This window comes from Elephantulus edwardii, unplaced genomic scaffold (assembly GCF_000299155.1).
Source record: "Elephantulus edwardii isolate Elephantulus edwardi_28Jun2011 unplaced genomic scaffold, EleEdw1.0 scaffold00022, whole genome shotgun sequence".
Lineage (NCBI taxonomy): Eukaryota > Metazoa > Chordata > Mammalia > Macroscelidea > Macroscelididae > Elephantulus > Elephantulus edwardii.
In genome coordinates this window covers 10,384,738-10,396,932 of record NW_006399772.1, presented here as the reverse complement: position 1 = coordinate 10,396,932, position 12,195 = coordinate 10,384,738, and the positions used below count along the sequence as shown (strand labels likewise).

At 45.7% G+C, this 12,195-nt stretch overlaps 1 protein-coding gene across 1 annotated transcript in view; it reads left to right on the top strand.

Annotated features, from left to right (window-relative positions):
* Nucleotides 1–12,195, top strand: part of COG5 (component of oligomeric golgi complex 5) — a 259,814-nt gene that overhangs the window by 240,010 nt on the left and 7,609 nt on the right. Inside the window, exons 20-21 of the mRNA XM_006882687.1 lie at nucleotides 9,161–9,287; nucleotides 9,718–9,797. Of these exons, the coding sequence (XP_006882749.1) occupies nucleotides 9,161–9,287; nucleotides 9,718–9,797 (207 nt within the window). The remainder of the gene's footprint in view (nucleotides 1–9,160; nucleotides 9,288–9,717; nucleotides 9,798–12,195) is intronic.

Below are 12,195 nucleotides of genomic sequence, written 5' to 3'. Positions count from 1 at the left end.
CACTGTCTTCCCATTCCAGGCAGGATCTGAGAGTGTGTTCTGTTCAGAGCAGTTTGTAGTGGTAGGTAACCAGCCACCATCTAGTTCATGTCTCGGGGTATTGGAGGTTGAGTCTATTAGTCCTTTGGGCTATTGGTTGCATGTTTTTTTTTTCTTCATTCTTCTTTGCTTCAGACAAGGAAAGACTAGTAGTTATACCATAGATGAATGCTCACAAGGCTTTTATGATTTTAGTTGCTAGTCACCATTGTACAATGGACAGCATTTTCTCTGTGGACTATATTCTGTCAGCTGACCTTGATGTCCCTTGAGACTTTTTAAAAATATTGACATAAGATCTTAAATTTTGTTCCCCCCGCCCCTCAATTAAAGAGCTACTGTCTGTTTATTCAGAGCTGCATATTAGAAAAATTAAAGGAAGAGGGAGTCCTGAGTATTTTCAGATTAATTCTTTTGATCAGCTCACATTTTTAAAAAAAATATTTAAATATTGTATTGAAGTACTACCCTGCATGGGCAGTGATCACTCTAAAATGGGTTTCAAATTTGTGACCATGACTCAGAGTAAGATAGTTTCTACTACAGTCTGACACACATGACTCAGAATTGACTAGACAGCAACTGGTTTTTATATTGAATCTGAAGAAATCTATTGATATTTATCCTGGTACTTTCCCAGTTGTTTCATGAGACTTGGACAACTGTTTTATAAAGACTTTAGGAATAACTGAAACAAGAAGTAAAATGAAAGCATTGTAACCTCTAGGATTCAAATCCAGCCGTGGTCTACAAAAAATGTTGTAGGCGTAGTCTTTTGAAACAAGCAGTATTGTGACTACAGTTCCTGCCCTAAAATCATTATTGGAAAATCCCCAGCCCTAACCAGCTGCTCGACACTAGTTATGTGAGGAAAACTGACTTAGGAATGTTTGCTTATTCAGAGGGTCTTGTGAATACCTTCCTCGAGAGGAAAGGCAGTATAATTATTCCAAGGTCTCATCTATAAACTATCTGTTCTCACAACTTGCAGAAAAATTTAGAGATCTGACTCTTCTCTGAAATTGCAGGGGAAGGGTCCACCCTGATTAATATTTGTTTGTACACTTCTCTACCTCCCACTTCGTCTTTAGTGTGGAGCTCTGTGGCATGGTAGGAGACAGATGGACAATTTCTTCTATTGCAGTTTACTGCCTCTGAAAACCCTTTAGAGGGTCAGCTAGGAATTGGTTCCTGTTCAACAGTATGTAACAGCAACAAAACCAGCTGAATGGCGGGCAGTAGGAGAGGAAGTAAATAAGATACATTATGTTCTTGAGATGATGTGGTGTTAACCTAAAATTGGCTTTTTTTAGTCATTATAGTTAGCCCCCTCTTGTCTCCAGCTACCTTAACTGCAGACACATGGTCTTACAAATCTTCAACAACTGTGGGACTAGGATAAGAGAAAGAGTGCTTCCCACACTGGGCAGTAAGACTTGTAGCAGCAGAACTTGAGACGAGCAAGACTTGAGGGAGACTGAAGCAAGACTCGGGTGAGGGTGAGATCCTGGTGATGGTGGTGGAGAGACTGTGGCATTGCTGTGGAGAAACGGTGGCAGGTGTGACCTGTGGCTTCTTGCATTTGTGCTGGCTGCATTTAAAAGTTTTGCTGGTCTTGCCTTTGATGGCGGAAGGAAAAGCTGCTTGCTGTATTGATTCTGGCCCTGGACTAATTGAGGATTTGTGCCTTGAAACTTTTGGACTAAAACCTATACTTGTGAGATAGTTTTTGGCTCTCCCACTCTCCAACTTACTTCCCTAATAAAGTCCATATTTGGTACCACAACTGTGAGTCTGTGAGTCAACAATGAATAAACAAACCCCTTACTGGTGCTGTGGCTCTGGAGGCACCATGAAGCTGGGCTGTGGCCTCTTTATCTGCTTTCTGCTCTGTGGCTGTGAAGGGCTGTGCTATTCTCACTCTCTGTAGCCCTTTCAGAGAGATGCTCACAGCCCGGAGCCCTTATGTCTCGTTTTCAGCTCCCTAGACAGATGGGCTATATGTAGCCAATGGTGATAATGTTCATAATATCTTCTAATAGGACATGTACTTTCTAAGACATCTAAGTAACAGCATAGTTAGCTGATCAGTTGTATGGTATGATGTTTACCATTTAAAAAAGAATGTATATTTATGTCAAGAAAAAAAGCTAAGAAAGACAAACATCAAAATCTTGTTAGTGGGAGCTCTGGTGGCTTGTTTCTCTGCTAACCAAAATGTTACTATTGTCACTAGTGGTTTTTCTTTGAGGTATTTTCTAACTTTAAAAATTTTTCTGCCTTAAACATATGTACAATTGTTGTAGACAGAAAAATTAATAAATGCCACTGAAAATGTCTCTTGCACCTAAAAATATCAAAGGAGCTAAAAAAAGAGATATGAAAGATACTCAACATTATCCGATAAAGAGGGCAAGGGAGACGAAAGCAAAGCCGGCAGCCAGCCCATCGGGCCCAGCAGTGGGCAGTAGCCAGACCGATTGAGGGGTAGCAGCTGCAGGAAGGGTGTTGGGTTCTTGGTGGGTCCTTTTCGCTAGGGAGAGTGACAGCACCAGCCAGAGAGAGCATACAGTTGAGACCCCAGGTGCATGCCCCACCAGCCACCCCACACACAGGGCTTCAGCAGCATTTCCCACCCCCCTCCATCCCCCACTCCAGTCATCCTGCCATCCACCACAGGGCACATGCTTCTTGACAGTAATGTTTGTGGACTATTTCATTCTACTGTCAGGTTTCTTGCATATATTTCCATTTTATTGTTGGCTTCTGAGTTTCTCAGGCAGTCGGAACCTCCTATCAGGACCAAATGCTGCCTTGGACAGACATGAGTGATGTGCCCCGGGGTGTTTGGTAGCTCTGCACAAGATACACAGTCTGAGCTGCTGAGAACTCATCTCTGCCCATCCCTCCACAGCTCAGCACTCTCCCCTAAGGGCTGCGTGTAAGTGCTGCTGCCTTTCACTCCATCTGGCCGCGGGCCTGGCAGCTCTGGCCCTGGCCATTTGCAGTGCAGGTCTTTGTGGGGCCAAGAAACAAAAAGGGGCTTCATACCCTTTATAGACACCCCACCACCACTTCCTCCAGGCAGACATCACCACTTTTACTCCAGAGGGAACAGTTTTGTCTCTATTAGAAACTTCATTTAGGTTTAATAAAAGAGCAGTGAAAGCTGTCAGGAGGCAGGAGCTCTGTTGTGATGGATGTTACTGGCTCCAGGGGTGAAGGAAGGACTCCCTCTGTGTAGTTCTAGAACACAGGTCGTGTTAGTTGTTTGTAATTGTCAGAGTGCCGAGAGTTTTCTTGTCAGCAATTTATATTGATTCTTGTCTTCTGCCTGACGTCTCAACCTCTGTGTTTGAGGCCTGCAGCTTCCACCTTTAGCATCTTGGGACCGGCATGCCCTGCTGTCTTCTGTCCTCTTGTGTATCCAGGCCTCTTACTCTATCCCGTAAAATAATGACTTCACATCGTTCATGATTCTGGGTTCTTAATTCCAAGTCTCAGATTTCAGCATTACATCCAGAAGGCAGCCACCATCTCGAGTTGGTTTCCTTTACCACCATTTTGGCAATAATGCTAGGAGCAGCCGGGTAAATACAAGGCTTGAATATTTAGTTTTTTAGAGTTTTTGTTGTTGCTAGCAGCCATATTTGCTCATTTGCCATATGGTAAACCAGAGTGTGAGTGTACTGATAGGTTCTCATTCCGGCCTGGCAAGGAAATGAAGTCCAGCATGGTCCCAGGGGCAGTTGATGGGTTTCAAGAAACGCCCCAGGGCCTCACACGCGAGGAGTATGGAACCACAGAGCTGCACTTCACGCCCAGGTCTACCTGACTCCAGAGTCAGCACCAGGATTTCTACTTGCCATGTCTTGCTCCACACACTTGTATTTCTTTTCACTCTGATTAGTCCTGGAACAGCATTTCAATGCCTCTCTGTTAGAAAATTATAGAGACTCTACAGACTCCTTCCTCTGCTGGGAGCCTCCTGCTGCTGAAATGCTTCACCTCTTTGTCTTTCCCTGTAGACGGTCATCCGGGAGGAGCCCCAGGAACAGGCAGCCAGATGCACAGGCTTTATCCTTAGGGGACGTTTGCTGAAATCTCTGCCTCCATTCCTCCCTGGCCTGCTGGGTAGCCAGCTAGATTCTGAGCAGGGAAGGCTGGGCACACACACCCCCTCCAGCTTCTAGCGTCCAGTCAGTGTGTCGTTCTCTCCTGGGACCTAGAAGACCCTCCCTGCCTGCTACTAACAAGGTCCCCATAAAGAGTCTTAACCAAGCCCCCTACGTTTATTTTTTCCCTTCTGAGCCCTGTGCAGTGAGAGTGTCCATCTGTGCCCCTGGCCTGAAGTAGAATTGAGTTTCTTCCCCTCACCCCCCCCCCCTTCAAAATGTCTGCGCTGGCTCCTGATACCAGTGCACATATTCCGTGGTCTGGACGGCCTCCCAGGTCCCTCCCAGGTGGTGGTGGTGAGGAATGAGGTTGGTGGCAGGTGGGAGGGGAGGGAGGGAGGCGTGCATTTCAGCCGCCACCGATGCCGAGTGTGGGTGCATGGCAGCAGGGTTCTTCCTTCACTTTGTGATGGGCTTTAATGAAACTCCCAGCCACACAGCTGAGTCATTTCAGTGTAAATAGTCCTCACGAGAACTCCAAGTGTTTCTAATATGACCTAATACTTGACTAATTAATGCTGCCTCCTGGCTGCAAAATTTAACCTTGAAGGTATTGTTATATTTAGACTCTAATTCTCTATGAATGATGTTGTGGCATTTGGGAATCTACTCCTTTTGGGGGATAACACTCCACTTCTTTTTGTTTTACGTGATTTATTTTTTTAACTGTCAGAGGTTCACTTCCTCCTGGAGTTGAGGAGAAGGGGAGGCTCAAGCAATGTTCTCTCTGCCTCTTTAAACAGGCATTAAAAAGCTGTCTCTGTTTGATGTTTATAGGTAATTATGTCAGGGATGCAGAATCCAAAATCAAATCCAGCTTTGTGTTCCATGGCCTTTATGACAGCTGTTGTAGCAGCCAGTGAGGGCAGCATGGTACTGCTAGAAAAATAAAAAAGAGCTACTGTGACTCATAATTCCAAAAGGTCCTGTTTTCAGAACTTGATTCTCCCCTAGCGCGCCTCACTCGGACTTCTTAGCCACCACTTGTGTGTATGTACAGGGTGCAATCGGTCTGGGACAGGTGTCCTGAATGTCCCTGACTCACTCCTTCCTCTTCCTTCTTCCCTGCCCTGTTTTCTTCCTGTCTCGTTTCCAGTTTACATTCAAAGAAAACACATTTTCAAACATGACTTAATTTAACTCTTATAAACAAGGTTCAAATTTGGCTTTAATTTTCCTGATGCCCAGGATAAAAGAGGAGCAGAATCCACTATCCTTATTATCAGAAGGAAGGAAATAAAAAGTCATTGTTTGTGGGACTTCATAGAGCATTGAGAGGCATGGTGGCCAGCATGCTGACTCCTTTCCTTGGGTAAAATGCTCCATTAGATGCTTTTCTGTGACAGGGCTGGGCCTGTTGGGTCATGAACTAGGGTTCAAGATGAATTCTGTCATGTCCCCAGATGTAAAGGATAGGCTGGAGGTCAGGGAAGGAAACACACAGGACTGGGAGGGAGGAATAGCAGAAGGAGTGAGTCCACCTGTCCCTCCCATCACTTCATGTGTTGTTGCTAGGTACCGTTGAGTCGGATAGTCCTCCTTAGTGACCCTGTGAACAATATGCCCTATCCTGTGCCGTCCTTACCATCTCTGCCGTGCCCGAGCCCACTGTTACAGTCATACATTAATCCATATCGCTAGAGGTCTTCCTCTTTTTCCACATGATGGGCTGTTCTGAGGACTAGCCCTTCATGACAGCATGCCCAAAGTATGTGAGCTGAAGCTGCACTGTCTTTGTTTCACTTCCCCTAACACAGACCTGTTTGTTCTTTTAGCAGTCTATGAAGGAGTCAATACTCTTCGCCACTACTGCTATACAAAAGCATCAGTTATTCTGTCATCCTTATTCAGTGTGCAGCTTTCAGATGCATGGGAAGAAATTGAAAATGCCACGGCTTTGATCAGTCACACCTTAGTCTTTAAACTGACAACCTTGCATTTTGGAGAGGTCTTTGACAGCAGATTTTATCAATGCAACATGTCTTTTGACTTTTTGACTGCTGTTACCATGGACAATAAATAGGCTGAAATTCAAAGTGGATTTGGAAGAGGCCATGAACCTGTGTTGGCTGAGGGAACTAGGGATGTCATTGCTGTTGTCAGATCTTGGCTGAGAGCACAGAGAATACCATCACTTTATTAGGAAGTGTTATTCTTTAGGGACTATGCCTGGTTATGAGCTTTCACGTATTTTTGTAGTAATCACCAAAATAAACAGGTATTTATCCAGTGCTAAAGTAAATACATTATAAAAGAGTTATTGGATAAAATATTAAAGGTTCATAAATCTCTTCCAGAGATAGCTTTTTGCTATAAAATATTAATATTGGGACATTCTTTCTAATAGAACACTAGATTTAAGAAGTACTTATAAGACTTGACCTGAAACTTAATCATTTGTACAACAAATCTCACCAGTTTGTACAGAGCTTCATTTGTAATAATTCAGGAAATACAGGTTGCAGCCCTGTTTTACATGGTTCAAAATTGTTATGTGATCTCTCAGGAGATTTTGCTGCTTGCTTTACTGAGCTTCGACTTCAACTTGACTGGTAATCAGTACTGTAAAGGGAAGGAATTTCAAACAGTTTTATGTTCTTCTTCCCTGCCTTTGATACATATGATAGATGATTGGGAGTGGAGCACATTTGCTCAGAGGACCTTATGTAAAATGCTGGCCTTTGAATCCCAGAAATGTAATGTATTAATAGGTCTGAGGTTTGAAGAAAGGCTTTGCAGTATGAGATCAAGAGACAGCATTGTCCAGAACAATGAGATGAGAAGACAAAGAAAGACAGGGGAACTGGATGAATGGAAATGAGAAACACTGGGACGAAGCAGGAGGAGTGTTGACACATTGTGGGGCTTGGAGTCAATGTCAGGGAACAACCTATAAATGAACTATTGATTAGAAAAGTAATTTACTATGTAAACTTTCATCTACAGTACAATTAAGTATTCTTTAAAAATCTATGGAAAAATAAGATGGGAACAGGCATAGGTATTTGAAGGAATGTTCAGCAAAGTAATGATTGTGGACTTTGAATGTAATTGCTCTTTTGAAAACTTGTGGAGGAAGTGTTTGCATTTGGCCATATAAGAGTACCATAGTCTCCTCGTGGATGGTTTCACCTTCATTGTTTTGCTTTTCCTCAGTGACCCCGGGCCTGAGAATGGTAAATGAGTAGCCTGGTGACATCTCGTGCCATCCCCTTCCAGCCAGCTGAGGGTGTAAATCCTCCTTTGTCTAGTTTAACCACTGTGTATACTGCTGAACAAGCTACCCACCCACGATTGCTGTTCATCACTTCCTGTGCCTAATGTAGAAAGTAAATGTTTTCATAGGCATGTACGTGGTGGAACAGTGTGTGATGTTCTGGATTGCCAACTGAAAGGGTGGCCATTCAGACTCACCAGTCGTTTTATGGAAGGAGATGGGGAATCTCCTTCCTGACGGATTTCCAGCCTCAGACACTCACTGAAGGTTGTTATGAGGCAGTCGACTCACCAGCAGTGGGTTTGGTTTTATGTATCCAGAGGATAGAGCACCGTGCAGTCAGATTCACTACTGTCCACAGCTCCAGGCATCCCCTGGGGTCTGGGAACTTGTCTCTCACAGTTAAGGGGGGACCGCTGTGTAGCCCAAAGAGGATTTTATTTAAAATGAAGCATTTCAAGTTTGATCAGGATGAGAAACGACTAGTGTCCCCTGCTTGTCAGCAGCTCGCTTAATGCCATTTCACTTTCACGAGAGACCTACTTACTTCATAACCAAAAGCAGCTTCTATGAGAAAAGGTTGAAAGTGAAGCGAGTGCTCAGTGTTGGTTTTGCAGAGAGCTACTGAAATGACAGCCGGGCCTGTGGCAGGGGGAGCAGCATCACTGGGCCCCTTTCCTGGAGCTAGACTCAGCATCTCCTGTGTCTGGGAACATGTATGTTCATGTTACATTAGGTCTATGTGGTACGTGATACGGATGTTTTGGGATCTGGGAATGCTCAAAAATGTCTCCTGTATCAAATAATCGTAATTGTTTATTCACGTTAACCCATTTCAGTTTAAGAAATGTTTCAAAGGAAAGCTCTATTTTCTGATATCAAATCAAGCCTACATTAGTTGGAACTACTTGTGGGTTTTATTGTGTGCTTTGTTTCGGTTTAGTTTCTTGATCAAGGGAGTTCTTAGACATGTTACTGAGTACCATGCAGTCAAGTTAAGACCCATAGACCAGAAAACTATCAGTGAGTGGTGATGCTGAAGGATAGAAGAGCCTGCAGGTATATGGGGGTGTGCAGATGGGATGGGTTGTGTTGGCTGAGTTAAGAAATAGAGTTAAGGAATGAAGTGTTTTACAGGAGCCAAAAGGTTAGAACCGTCTAAATGTCTATAAACAGATGAACGTGGCACACACACAAAATGGAATATTATGCAGACATGAAGTTCTGGTACAGGCTACAAAGTAGATAAACCTTAGAAACAGCATAATGAGGGAAATATGGCCATCAACAAAAAGACAAATAGAGTAGAATCCTACTTGCCTGAAATAGGCAGATGTTTAGAGATCAAAGCTTCTATTAATGCTCAGCTCTGGAGGCTTAGTGGTGGGAATTACACTGTCAGTGCAGACACGTGGTTTCAGTGCACCAGCTACTCCACAATAGAAGAATGGGCAATCACTCCTGTGTGATTTACTGCCTCTGGAAACTCACTATAGGGTCAGCTGTGAGTGGGTTCCAGCTGGATGGTACACTACAGCAGCAACAGCGGAGGTGGTAGAGGAGGTTAAAGGAGCCCAAGCTTCTGTTAGTGGTGGTCCAGACACTTGTGAAAGGGCAGTCATGGGTGCTAGACGGTGGTGGTGGTGGGATTGCAAGGACTCCATGAGGATCACTGTCCCGCCCTCTAATCTTCCGTGGCTTAGACGACTTCTGCGTTTTCTGCCTCCAGACCCCTGCTCTTCCAGGCGAGCGAGCTTGTGGCTAGCAGTTCGGCCCTGGGCGACACTATTCCATTCAGCATCATCCTCCAGTTTCTGTTCTCAAGTGCACCACCGGAGCTAAAATCCCCCTTCCAGGTAACAAAGTGAAGCAACCGCTCGTTGTCTTTCTCTGTTAACTTCCTGCAGGCTGAGCCCTGTACTGAATGGGTTCTTGGCCTTCCCTGGCCTGATTCAGTCATGAATTTCTATTTTTGGCAATGGACAGAGATCGGAAAAGGAAAATTTCCACTGCCCATCCCCACTGTCACTTCATTGTAAAAAAAAAAGTAATTACCTATTGAATCCCTAATTCTCCTTTAAATAGCGAAGGCAAAGTCATTTATGTTTGTTAAGCAGTTTTGGTAGAGGCCCCATTTCTTTTGCTGACTGCCTGTCACTTGGGAAATCCCGAAGGCTACTCCCTGAACCTGTGGTGTCACTGGCATCCCCAAGGGGCTTTCATTCAAGAATTTATTTCATGAATGCTTATGTATTCTGTCTCCTCCCATTGCGTTCCTCCACCCAGAGAATAGAGTGGTCTCACGCACGCTTCTCCCAGTGGCTGGACGACCACCCATCTGAAAAGGACAGACTTCTCCTCATCAGGTAGGTGAGCATCTAGGGCTTCCATGTGCTTGAGGTCTGGGGAGGGGAGGGTTTAGGGTTGGGGTGATGAGCAGCGCACCTCCTCCCTGGCCCAGGGATTGGCCTGTGCTCTGGGGCTGTGGGCTCTGCAGACTTTTCTCCCCGTGCCCTCCGCTCCCGGATCCTGTCATCAGCACTGTGCTCTCCGGCACCAAATGCAGCCCCAAGGAAAACGCCACCTTCAGCTATGAAGAGACGCCTTGCTGGATTTACCTCTGTGGGTTTTGTTTTATGTCCTGTGTGACTTTAATGGAATTAGTGGAGCACAGAGCAGTAGTCACCACATGGGACACCGTTATTAGCAGGACACAGCTACACATGCCTTCAGATCGTGCCTCAGAGGCACATCTGTGTACACATCCCCACATATGCACAATACACACACACAGAGCACTACCCTAACCACATCCAGGGTAGAAGGCTTTAAATGTTACACGCAGGATATGAAGTATCGTTGCTCTTACCACAGACACAAGAGACCTTGTCACTGCAGCTTTCCATTGCCGCCATAGCCGTCATGAACTCGGTGACGGCTCCAAAGTTTTACTGGGTGCTCACTGTGTGCGAGACCTACACTCGGAACAGAGGATGCAGAGATCCCTGCCCTCCACGAGCTCCCGTGTCACCGGATTCCTGTTTCCATTATTTCCCCCATGTGTTTTATCACACATAAGAACACACACACACACACACACGTATATACAATACACATATATGTATACATACATATTTATAAAGGGGTTTGGTGGCCTAGCATGGTAAGAAGTTGTGCTACTAACTCAGTGGAGGGGAGTTCAAATCCATCAGCTGCTCCTTGGGGGGAAAAATGAGTAGCTGCCTTCCATGCGATTTACTCCCTCTAAACATCCCCTGGCGGGTCAGCCATGCGTCAGCTCTGACTTTACGGCATTGAGTGAGTGATAGGTTCAGAACCACACGTTTTTTCCCCCTTGTTACAAAATTATTTATGTCTTGTCCTTTATCAAATGCTCTTCTTAGTGACATTTTTCTCTGATCAAGCTGTGTGCTCTGCATCCACGTCGATGCTGCCTTTGCCGTCCCGGAAAAGAACAAGTGTCACTGGTCCTGGGCTTCTCCTCGCTCCCTGCCCTGCCCTGGGAGCACTGGTGACTGTACATTCACAGACAGCGCTTTCTGTTCTGACCTCTCTGGCCATTCCGCCTGCCCATCTTGTTTGCGGAATTGCTTCTGTCTGTTCCTTCAGTGTCATCATTCCCCACATCTTGTTCTTAATGCTTCCTCATCCGGCCTCTGTGAACACTCCCAGATCCGTGGCTCTCACGGAGGGCACACAGCCTCCAGCCAGCACACGTCCCACAGAAGCTTCAGGCCTCAAAGCTACCGAATAAGTCATCTTCCCTCCCATCTTCCTCACACCTCCTCATCTGCTTATCCTGTCTGTCTTTGTTGAGGTGTCACTGTCATCTGACAGGCTGAGCTTAAACACTTGAACCACGTTCAACTCCTCTTTCTCCAATTTCTACAAGTAGCTCATGAAATCATTAACCTGTCTCCCCGGGATCCTAATGCTGCTGACGTGGGAACCACAGCCCCAAAGCAACAGGTGATGAACTGGCTGTCCCAGAGCCAGGTTGGGGCTGATGTGGTCAGGTGGTTCTCCACGCTGTTTGCACACAGGAATCGTTCCAGAGCTTTGACGCCCAGGCCACACCCTCAGCTGACCCTCAGAATTGCCCGGACACCTGTGAGCAGGGTTTCCCACAGGGCCCTAGCAGCTCCACTGTGCAGCCAGAGTTGAGAGCTTCTGCCGTAGAGTGACGTATTTCAGTTGGCAGAGAAAGGACACAGCTGAGGCAACTCTTGGGGTCGTCAGCTTGCAGGAGTGGCTCTCAGAGCCTGGGTGAGCCCCTGCCCCTGCTGGTGCTGTGTGGACAGAGGCCAGTGCAGGCCCTTCTCGTCCTTGCTTGCTTTGTCTTGCACTTCTCTCAGCTGTTAGCACCTGACCAAAGAATCTCCCAGCACACGTCCCACCAGTTACTGTGACTGGTTTCAGCTGGCCCCACAGAAGGCTTTCTTTGTGGATGAGGGAGCCTGTAAAGTGGGGCAAGTAGGGTTTTTCAGAAGCTGGTACATTTTTCTCCCTTGGGTCTTGAAGATTTTCTGAGCAGTAACATATTTGGTAAGGGGAGAGGTACTTAGTAATCCAAAGAGTGACCAGGGTTCATTTCCATCATCTTAACAAGTTGGAATGAGTTCATCCACGATAGTTGTCCTGCTGTGGGCACAGCATCAATCTGTTTTCTTTTGCTTCTCTGAAAAATGTCTCCTGAGTGATTTCAACCAGCAGTGCTGTTGCTAAGACTATATTTAGCAGCTG